This window comes from Raphanus sativus, chromosome 2 (assembly GCF_000801105.2).
Source record: "Raphanus sativus cultivar WK10039 chromosome 2, ASM80110v3, whole genome shotgun sequence".
NCBI lineage: Eukaryota > Viridiplantae > Streptophyta > Magnoliopsida > Brassicales > Brassicaceae > Raphanus > Raphanus sativus.
The window spans coordinates 20,827,944-20,838,828 of NC_079512.1; the positions used below are offsets into that span (position 1 = coordinate 20,827,944).

The following is a 10,885-nucleotide window of genomic DNA, read 5'->3' on the forward strand; positions in this document are numbered from 1 at the left end:
ACATATGATTCAAATTTAGTAAGATATTTGTAAATATATACTAATGAAATTTTTCCTAAATTTATACTAATGAAAGTTTTCCTAAATATATATTTAAGAATATATTTTTAAATACATATTTATGAAAGCTTTTCTAAATTTTATGAAGGTATTATATATTATTGATAAAAGTATTTTTAAATTCAAATTCAAGAAAACTATCCGACACATTCATGAATATCTTCCTAAACTCAAGCTCATGAAGATATTATACATATTTAGGAAAGTTTTTCTAAACATTTTTTCAAGAAAGATTATTTTTTAAAATAATTCAAAAAGAAAAAGTAACAAAATATTGGAATAAAATTGGAAAAAGAATAAAGAGAAATTTCTTGAAATACCATAAGTTGGTTACCACATTTCAAAAATACACTTAATCAAAAATATCTTAACATTTGGGTTTAAGGTTTTGTATTTATTGTTTTTGGATTTAGTATTTATGGGGGGATGCGTTAGCCTTGATTTCCACTTGTGGTTGGTTAAGTTTACGAGAAAAATGTGAGTAAACCTATTTGACTATTTTTTGTTTTCTACTCCCTCCGTTTCGAATTATATGTCGTTTTGGAGCAAAATTTTCGTTTCAAAATAAGTGTCGTTTTATGATTTCAATGCAAAATTTATTGACTTTTTAATCTAATCTATTTTTCAATTGGTTGAAATCTAATTAGGTGTATTGGTAATGATGTTTTTATCTAGTAAATATACAAAATTAAATGTTTTATTAATCTGTGTGCCGAAGTCTAGAACGACAAATAAATTGAAACGGAGGGAGTACTTAATATTGCAAGACAATTTTGCACAATAATTCGCAAGTATTTTGATAGTGATCTTGTTTCTTTCAATACTGGACTTAGATTGCACTGTTTGCATTATCCATTAAAGGCTCCTAAACACTTGGGAGACTTCGCACAAAAAGCATTTCCAGAATGTTGCCTCATGTTCATGAACAGTGGCCCAAAAAGCATTTCCAGAATGTTGCCTCATGTTCATGAACAGTGATACTTTGGCCGAGAGAGAGAAGCATATATTTACCCAAATGTTTCTGGCAAAACATGATTAAAACTCGATGCACGTAACTTCAAATGGAAAAGAAGAGCTGAAATTTTTTATAATAAATAAATAGAAGTTGGAGCCAATAATTTACAATGATGTTACATGACTTCTATGGCTCCTGGGCATCCGAGTAAACAAATTACATCGGAACCACCTGTGCCCACTTTTCTGCCTATTTCAGTACACTAAATCAGCCTGTGCTTTTCTTTGCAAAATACAACCCCCTGCAGACACAAAGGGCCAAGATTCTGAACCGATACTGAAGAGAGAGTCTCAACAACATCGTAAAAAAAGCATAACAATGATATTAATAATAATCAATACCGGTTCAAATCTTGGCTAACTCCGGTATGCTGTCTGATGATCCTGTTGATTGTTCTGTGCATAGCTTTAAGAGTCAAAAGGAACACCGAACCATCCCGAGACAGATCAAAGCAGGAACAAATATCACTCATCAGAATCCGAGTCAATGGAGAGGAACATCCGAGGTCTTACAGAACGCTTCTGGCGAGGAAATGAAAATGGGTTATCTGATCTTTGCCTCTTTGCCTTGTCTTGTCTACTCTCATTCATACCCAAAAGCAACGAATCTGCAAATAAAAGAACACACTAACCAGTCAGTAACTCTACTACATGGACTATCTATATAAAGGAGGTGAAAGAAAATGAAACACAAGCAGGATCCACATTAATTATGTTTTAATTTGTCTCAGTCAGGGAACGAACCATTCTCTGTCGTATCATCCAAAGAACCTTCCCTTGTTGACATCTGCTGGCTTGAGTTGAGCCCGTTCGCAGTAGCAGGCTCTCCGGGATCCTCACAGGCGCTATCGCCTAGCCTAAGCGAGATCCAGTCATCACTCCGGATACCATTCGACATGTCACCTTGGTTTCGGAAACCTGACTGAGCTGAACCATCTGGTTTCGTCGGCAAAAATATCTGAAGCGAGGGGTCGTCTCTTCCAAATGCAAGAGGATTGTCAACTAAGCCATCATTTGCAACAGCTTCAGATCTTCCATCCGAGCACGGAGCTACAGGAGGAATAGATGCCATTGATGTCTCAGGAGCCATTGTGTAATCTCCATTTATCTCAGGACCACAGTTCAGTGAGCCTTGATGATGCAAACCAACCAAGCCTTCTGAAACATCAGCATCAGATGCAAATAGTTGGAAACCAGAGGCTTCTGGAGTTTCAGATGGGAATGACCAAAGGGGCGTATCAAATTCATCATCGTCATTGAAAAGACCTAAGCGTGAACTTCCCCCAGCTATGGTGTGCGGGTCTTCGTTATAAGAGTTGATCATTCCAGAAGGGTTCAACGGAAAATTTACCCCATCATTGGCTCGAGAATCACTGTATGCAGGTCCAGGGGTGATTACTATATCATTATCTTCATCAGAATCACTCAGAACAATAACTTCATTATTTCTATCCTCCCCACCTTGGTTTCCATCAGGAAAGTTGTAACCTGAATCGACATTCATCGAGATGGAATCAAGTTCAATGCCGTTGGTTCCAAAGTCAAAGGTTCCTCCAATAGCACCCTGGTTGACGCTTGTGTCATCACCATCCCTACCACTTCCAGTAGCACTACTACTCATTGGTATAATATTCTTCTCTTGCCTATTACTTGAAGACATTCCATTTGTATTATTAGGCTTGCTAACTTCCCAAACACCATTGCGGTTCTTCCTTATGCCAAGTTTCAGAGGGGTTGGGCCACCATCTGAGAAACCTTCTTGTTTAACCGGGATCATCATTTCCATCTTCCGTTTAATCTCATCAGCAGAGGGGCAAAGACTACCATCGGGCGCGTGCCACTGTGAGAGTTCCCCCAGTTCCCTACGCTCACTCTCTTTTTTGGATTTAACACGCCAAGAGCCGTCAGGTTTCACTTCAATTTCAGTCACCTCTTCATCACAATGCATCATCTGTCGTGCAGGAAGAAAGCATTTCAATAAATAACGTAGATACAAAGATCCAAGCATTATAGTATTCCCATAACTATACCTTTGATGTGATACGGTTAAAATAAGGATCCACGATTACATGCTCCACTGAGTAGTTCTTCAGACAAATAGGGCACTGCCACTGCATGTAATCAAGCAACAGAACAAATAAAGTCAGAAAAAAAAAAGGAGGAATAGCCCAATTTTTTGACAAGGATAGGAGACATGCCTTTCTAGAACGTTGATTCAACTCCACAAACACCTCAAGGTCAAAACCGCCCATGTGCACACAGGGTAAAAATCTCCCTGCAACTTTTATCCTAGAACCGCTCATCTAATGACACAACAGAAAAGCAAGTTAAAATTCAGTTGCAAGGAAATGCACACGTGCACAGTATCAGATAGCCCTAGGTAGATGGTCAGCATCAGTTATACGATAAGGATGGAAACTGAGCTACAAGCTATTGCTAACTTACAGGACACCGGAGATTGACACCGAAGAAATCAGCAACAACTTCAATGTCACTATCACTGTCGGCATTATCATCTCCACCTCCACCTCCAATGCATCGTCGAACACGTGCAAGCGCATCTTCAAATGTCTCCCCTTTCGTCTCTTCTGGAATTAAATTGAGAACCTAGATGGGAACAACGAGCAAACATTGAGGTAACTTCGATCACCGTAACTAAATTCATGAGCTATCAAGAACACTAAGAATAGTAAAATAAGATGTTTCAGCACAGCAGACGGATGACTCTTAACTAAACGATTTCATTTCAATGAAGTTCTATTGTATCTTGCACACCATGTATCATACAAGACCAAGTTCGGTGACTTATCCGAGTGAAACATAGGACAAAAGAATAGAAGTCTAAAAATAATGAACATATTTAGTGGGAGTTGGAAATAAACAAGAGAAAATTAAATGTAACTATGTAGCCACAGGTAAATTTCACAGATTACTTTCTTCAAATGCGAATATAACTTCTTAACCCTCTTAAAATGCAATTTGATTTCTTTTATGTCTGTAATCAGAAGCTCGTTTTGTTTCTTCTTCAATCATTATGTCTGTATTGCCCCCATAGACCGACCAAAATCATGTTTGAGTGTTTCTCATGCAAATGCAATACTAGTGATCAGTACCTGTTGTAGAGTCCTACGCTTCACAAGTCTAACTCCGAAACAAAAGATTCGACTGTCACCTCCACTCAAGGATATTCTGTTAATTCCATCTTTCACATAAGGTTTGATCTGCCAAAATAGTAGAATGAGATGGTAAACAAATTAAACCACCGATTGCAAAAACTTTCAATGTATGAGAGAATAGACTCTTTAGTAAATTCAATAATGTGGAAAAGGGATGGAAAACACACAATAGGTCCATCGTCCCGGCCGTTGGCTCCCAAAAGCTGTGACCCAGGTCGGTAAATTGCACGTATAGGCATACCTATGAAACGACAGGGTATATCATGAATCGCACACCAGAAAACATAAAGGCGTCTTACTGAGCATAGTCAGAATAACATGAAAACTAAGACGTATGTTAATGCAATGCGCCGCCCAAGGGACCTTATGACTATGCAAGATAACACATTCCCGATTTCAAAGGAGGCATTGTCATACCATTGATCTGTAGATCAGCATGCTGAGGCCACTGCATCCTAAAAAGAACTTTGTCATTCAAAAGCATACACCAAGCCTGAACAAAAAAAAACGAGAAAATTCCTGTTAGAAACGCATAAATAGGTACAGCGTTACATATTAAAGTATTTTGCAAAACTCAACCTGAACATCGTAGTCTTGTTTGGCCAATAAGTCTTTGTCTGCCCTTGTGATTTGAAATGTTCTCTCAGCACTCTGCATTGTGCTTGTACTGGAAAAATTTGATCGGAGTATTAGAATGAATAAAAGCCAGTAACAGAATTTTTTCAGTAGGGGTACATCTAGCTACGAAAAATTGTGGTTCTTGTTCTCTAGACACTAGAAAGATTGTCTTATTGCAGTTTCCAGTTGAAAAGTCAACTGACTAGCAGGATTCTGATTTGGATCCACCACTATTAAATACCCATTCCCAAAGAGAGGAAAAGACGAGAAATATATAGTACCAATTCACACAATGCAGATGAATCATTAGTGAGAGCACTTTATTGCAAACCATTAGAGGGAACAAAACGTGAACGTGTTTAACGCAAGATAAACAGATGTTGATGTATCATCTAGGATAATCTCATTGAGTACTTCAGCTTTCTAAAGTAAAATTGTAAAACAACTGTAAGTTTCAAAGATGGGAATAGAATTAGACAAGTTCAATAACGACAGCAACAAAGAAAATATGAACTTCTCACCCATCGGTTGGGATGGCCGTTGAACCCAACCTCACTGGATAAAGTGGATGTGCCACTGTAACCCAAAACCTGCACAAAGATAACCGAGCCGTGAATCACGATACTAATGGATACTTACTGTAAATACAATGAAATTTAACAACAACATTCTAACTACTGTGAAAACAGAACTAGAAGCAGAATAACTACAAATGAAACTAGGATGGAAAGCATGTCAAAAGGAAATTATGCCTATTAATCACAACTCAAACAGAGACGGGGAAAATAAAATCTTACGGGTCAGCTCGAGTGAGTCGGCAGACTTCACAATAAAATGATTCAGGAAGTGGTGGATTTCCATCCATAGGCTTTTCCGGGAGAATAACACAGCCAACATGCTGCCAAACATGGCATCTTGGATCATCACACTGAAACCGAAAAAAATAAAAAAATTACAAACAAAAAGCATCACGTATTTTCACAAATGGAATCAACGATAAATACATATCAGGTCATCATCAGCCATAATACACCACGAGATGCTCAAACAGGAATAGACACGCCGAGCATGTCCAAGATTTACCTGTATCATTGATTCAGTCTCCAGTGAACCTCCACAAACACATCGAACTTTCATCTCTGGTCGAAAGGAAGCTTCAGGCTCCCCCTTGACTTTCAGATTACTGGTATCTGAACTAACTTGTCCTTTCGATGCTAAATCACTTGCCCCAGACACTTTGATTTTCCTATTGACCACAAGGAAAAAAAAAAAAAAAAAACCTACTGTGTTAGTTAATTAAAAAAGAACAAAGCAAGGCGTTTCCTTAAAAGAAATGATTCAATTCAACACCTATAAGTATCATCCACTAGTCTTGCAACTTCCTCCTTGGGCACTGTGTTCCTTTTAGACCACAACCTCGCAGCTGTCAGTAGGAAACGAAAACGGATGTCCATGAGAAGATGACAGAAGCGTGAATAAACAGAGAGAAAGGGTGGTTAGTTCACCTAAACTAACCTTTTCCATCAGAAAGAACGGTCAAGATCCGCTCCACAAGTTCCTGTACAATCAATCAATCACACATAAGTATTCAACAGTAACCCTATGAAGCTTATCTGATATCCAAAACAGTACATTACTTAAAATTTAAAACGGAAACAGATAACACTATAATGTCTTATAGATTGAAACTCTAAACACTCATAATCTAAAACAAACAAACAAACAAACAAACAGTCACCTGCTTCTTTCCCTGTTTCGAAAGTCCGAGCTGAGTGAGCACATCCTTGAGTTCTTTAATCCGAAAATGTAATAGCTTATCCTGTAAACACACACACAACACGCATATATGTATTAAAAAGGTTCAAAACCAACACACGCATATATATTTAAAAAAAAAAAAAAGCACAGATCTTTCTACCTTACAACGAGCTTCCACATCCATGGCTTGAATCCCAGACACAAACAAGAAGGGAGAGATAAACCTAAATTTTCACAAATTAAACACAAACCAAAGGGATCGGAGACTGCATCAGAGCCCAAACTGAATTGGGGAGATTTAGGGTTTTCACAGCTTTCGATAAGATTTTTCTCCCTTAGGGAAGAAAAAAAAGTGAGGAAGGCAGCCACCAAACTAGACAATGGGGAAACAAAGAAAAAAAAAACGATCCGGAGGAGAAACAAAAAAAACAAGGGTAGCCGGACCAGTCGCCGATTATCTAATCCGGTTTAGTGACGAGCAATACGTCCGGGTTTAGTTTCTGTGCGGTCACGTGCACCGTCTAATCCCAAAGCTCTCTCCCGCAAGAATCCATACAACTTGACGTGTTTTATTTGACTTTCTCCTTCTCTCAGTCACCCACTACTGTAACGGTGCCGTTTCGTTGATCTTTTATGTAATTGTAAACTAATGAATCTAATATTCCGACCGTCCCCCACGTGTTTGATTAGATGACACCAGCCGTTGGCTCAACCGGCCCGGTTTATAATTTTTCCAAACCGATTTGGTTTTTTTTTTTGTCAAACCGATTTGGTTGTAAATGCAATTTTTTTTTTTTTCCGTCAAATATATTATATAAAAGGGCCAAGCCCAGAATCTTACAAACTTTGAAGCCCGTTAACAACGGGCCCAAACTTAAAAAAACCGGCCCACAGCCCAAAGAACCCCAAACCCTAGCGCCAGAGCAGCTCGCGATGCAGCCGCCGCGAGATCGAATCTGAAATTAGGCAAGACACGTGTTTCATCCTCGACACACGAGGGCCACGCGTCACGCAGGCGCCACATCTCTCCCGCTTCCCGCTACCACCGGAGAACCAAAGCTACGTTCACCGGAACCAGACCTGAGTTCACCGACTCCAAGCATCACCACCGCAAACACTTTTTACTCTCCCGAGTGGTTATAATCGGAGAGCATCAATCGCCACAGCGAGATCTCGTCCACCACTGATGACCGCACACACCCAGGAGAAGGCATCACAAGCATGCCCGAATTTACCACCAGAGACCTTCATCCGCCTCCACCGAGGCCACAAACAACCAACAAACCACCATGACTGCTAATAAAAGAAAAGCAACAAACTAAAACCTAAAACTCTAGGAACCGAGATCCGGCGGCGCAAAACAGAGGAGACCTTCACACCCCGGAGACAAAAGCCGACGACGGCGGATCTGAGAAACTTCCCCGTCGCGGAAACAGAAGCCGGCGTCGACAGAGCTAAGGGAGCCTCCATCTCCCGGAAGAAAGCCGGCGTCGACAGAGCTACGATAGCCTCCATCCCCCGGAACCAACCTTTACACATGCAAGCCCATCCTTTCATGCCAAGAGCCTCCACCGCAACGCGTCTTCCCTCCAGTCGAAACCAGAGCTCCGACAAGGCGTTTGGTGGTAGACGGCGAAAAGGACAGCACAAATACTTCTCTTAACCGAAGAAAAAAGGTTCCGGCGCCGGCACGGACGCTCACGCGCCGGCCGGACACCGAACCAGAATCAGATCTCCTTTCTCTCTCTGTATGAAATTCAATTATTTGAATAGTATTGGATGCTTTGATGAAATGCAATTCTTTTACCTTTGTGTTAGTGTGTACTTCTACAAAAAAAAAAAATTGGGAAACTCGGTCTAATTTGGCGGGTGGAATTAGTTATTCGCGGACTATTCTCTTTATTCGTTATTTATTCGTTATTTGTATCTAAACTTTTATAATTGTATATTAAATTTTTCTGGGATGGGCGTTTGGATACCCCTTTAGATTATGATAGATCTATTCGAGTCTCGGATTTTTGGAGTCAAAGATTTTTGCTTCATTTATGTATTTCTAAATTTCTGTTCAGATTCAGTTTAGATCTTTGCGGATTCTATTCAGGTTCGGATAATACGTTTAAATTAATTTTAAAATGTTAAAAAATTTATATACTTTAAATTTTTTAAAATTTATGAACAAAATGTTATATTATATATAAATTTGAATAATATATATCAAAATACCTTAATAGATATTTAAAATATTTTTAGTATTTGAATATATTTTAACTATTTTAGACAATTGTTTTTGACTATTTATAAATATTTTCAAGTAGTTTAGACAACTTAAAAGTTTGGATGGTTTTTAATAATATTAAATCTAAAAATAGTTAATATATTTAGGTATGTAAATTTATTTCAGATATATACTGGTATTTGAAATATTCTGGTTTCGGTCAATATCGGTTATCTAATTAAATACCAAAATTTTAATCAACTTTGATTCGGGTTCGGTATTACTTTTTCATATTGAGTTCAGTTCGGTTCTTCGGATTTATGTTTTACCTAGCCCTATTAAAACAGTACTCTCTAAAACACTGTTAAATAAAATATGTATGAGTTGATCAAATCATTATGTTCAGCCATGCAAGATTTAAGGAATAATTAGTTTTAACGTATATCTCTATTGGCATGTGTAGATCTTTGTGGTTTCGCAAACTGATAACAAGTTCAGCTAGATGAATAATAACTAACATTTGTTTGCAAATGAATTCTGAAAGCCATAGTCGTCAGATAACAAGGACATTATAAGTTCGTTTCTTAAAAAACAAAAAAAAAAAAACAAATTGCTTCGGTCGTATTATGGGTCAGGGGTCAAGCAAGTTGTTTAGTTTCTCTAGCTCTCATTTTGCTTCACTCTTTCGCCTACGTGACGCAGGAAGATACGTCAATCGTGGAAGGAAGTTCCACAAGATATATGTTTCGGGTCTTAATGTTGGTGGCATTTGGAAACTCTTGAATTATGCTAAATTTCCATATATATTGAAAACGATTTAAAGGAGACAGTGGCAATTCGGTGAATATGTTGTTTGGGCAGGATGTGTTACGTTTTTCGAGAAAATTTGCATATGATCAAACAGTTTCGTGATCCATTTCACAAATAAATTTTTCTGCTGATCCAAAACCCAAATTACGAAGGAAAAATTTCCTAACTACACTTTGTGCAATACCACAATTCAACAATACCATCAATAGAAATGACATTTTCACAAATACACTTTTCATTAATGTGTAAAAGACAAAATTAACCTTACCTTATATTTCTCTCCCCGTGGAGATCCATCATCTCTTCTCCGTCGCTTCTCTCCGATGAAGTCGTCTCTCTCAAGCAGTCGGTGACAGAAGAGTTACAGAGATCCATCGTCGTTTCTATTGAGATCCGCCGTCTCCGTCATCCGCCGTCTCCGTCAAGATCCATCGTCTCTGTAATCCGTCGTCTCCGTCGAGATCCATCATCACTCTCTCTCAGCTGACGACAAGAGATTACGAGAATCACGATTAAAATCTCAAATATGTTGGCTCCTCACCACGATTGACACTGGTATGTTTCTAATTTGTATATTTTTTGTTTGATTCAAGTAATTTTTTGAATTTGTTCTTTCTGATATAAAAAAAATCAGAAAAAGTTGGTTTAGAGCATGTCGATCTAAGGGAAAGAGTTTTAATAGTAAACATTGAGCTTTCGAAAAATTATAAACCTTTATAAATCTGGGTTCAAGTAATATTAGAATTTTTGTTCTTCTGTTATCCAAAAAAACAAATAAGGTTGATTTGATTTAGACTTGTCGTTTGAATAGTTCTGGTTAGGAGAAAGATTTTTGGATAGTGAACATTGCATTTTCAAAGAATTATAACCTCTTATAAATCTTGATTTTATGATATTGTCAATAGTACAACTTAATGCTTAATGATATTACGATGACATTGTTTTCTCCATAGCTTTGAAAGCATATACTGAGATGCATGACTTAGATAACGGGAAGAAGATACACTGCGACATCGTTAAGGCGCCAGGCTTTGATAATATTGTGTTGACAGGTCTTGTAGATATGTATGCTAAGTGTGGAGAGATCGAGAGTTGTTGTAGAGTGTTTGACGGTATTGCCCTTAGGAATGTGGTTTTCTGGACTTCGATGATTGCTGGGTATGTGAAAATGGCTTAAAAATGTGAAAATGGCTTAAACAAATGGCGTATAGAACATTATATCTTCTCTCTCTTT

The 10,885-nt window shown here is 38.1% G+C and overlaps 1 protein-coding gene across 2 annotated transcripts; it reads right to left on the reverse strand.

Annotated features, from left to right (window-relative positions):
- Nucleotides 1–1,130: 1,130 nt before the first annotated feature.
- Nucleotides 1,131–7,029, reverse strand: LOC108842831 (E3 SUMO-protein ligase SIZ1). 2 transcript variants are annotated; one of them, XR_008942484.1, is made up of 17 exons: nucleotides 6,787–7,029; nucleotides 6,607–6,687; nucleotides 6,384–6,426; nucleotides 6,219–6,291; nucleotides 5,952–6,114; nucleotides 5,666–5,796; nucleotides 5,390–5,458; nucleotides 4,830–4,917; nucleotides 4,668–4,743; nucleotides 4,418–4,491; nucleotides 4,188–4,295; nucleotides 3,520–3,681; nucleotides 3,273–3,377; nucleotides 3,105–3,185; nucleotides 1,819–3,025; nucleotides 1,417–1,682; nucleotides 1,131–1,316 (listed from the first exon to the last, which is right to left on the reverse strand). XR_008942484.1 is itself a non-coding variant. In XM_057002552.1 (16 exons), exons 1-16 carry the CDS (start codon nucleotides 6,808–6,810, stop codon nucleotides 1,540–1,542), a joined length of 2,628 nt encoding a protein of 875 aa, XP_056858532.1. In that variant the 5' UTR covers nucleotides 6,811–7,029; the 3' UTR covers nucleotides 1,131–1,539. The 2 variants fall into 2 exon arrangements, 1 of the variants encoding a protein (XP_056858532.1); XM_057002552.1 differs by having other exon boundaries at nucleotides 1,131–1,682.
- Nucleotides 7,030–10,885: the final 3,856 nt, after the last annotated feature.

Bases quoted from the DNA above. Each gene is read 5' to 3' on its own strand.
- LOC108842831 (XM_057002552.1), bottom strand. From the start codon at position 6,810: ATGGATGTGGAAGCTCGTTGTAAG. The intron at 6,115-6,218 runs GTGTTGAATTGA...TGTGGTCAATAG, and splicing joins CTAGTGGATGATACTTATAG to GAAAATCAAAGTGTCTGGGG. The intron at 5,797-5,951 runs GTAAATCTTGGA...TTTCGGTTTCAG, and splicing joins AGACTGAATCAATGATACAG to TGTGATGATCCAAGATGCCA.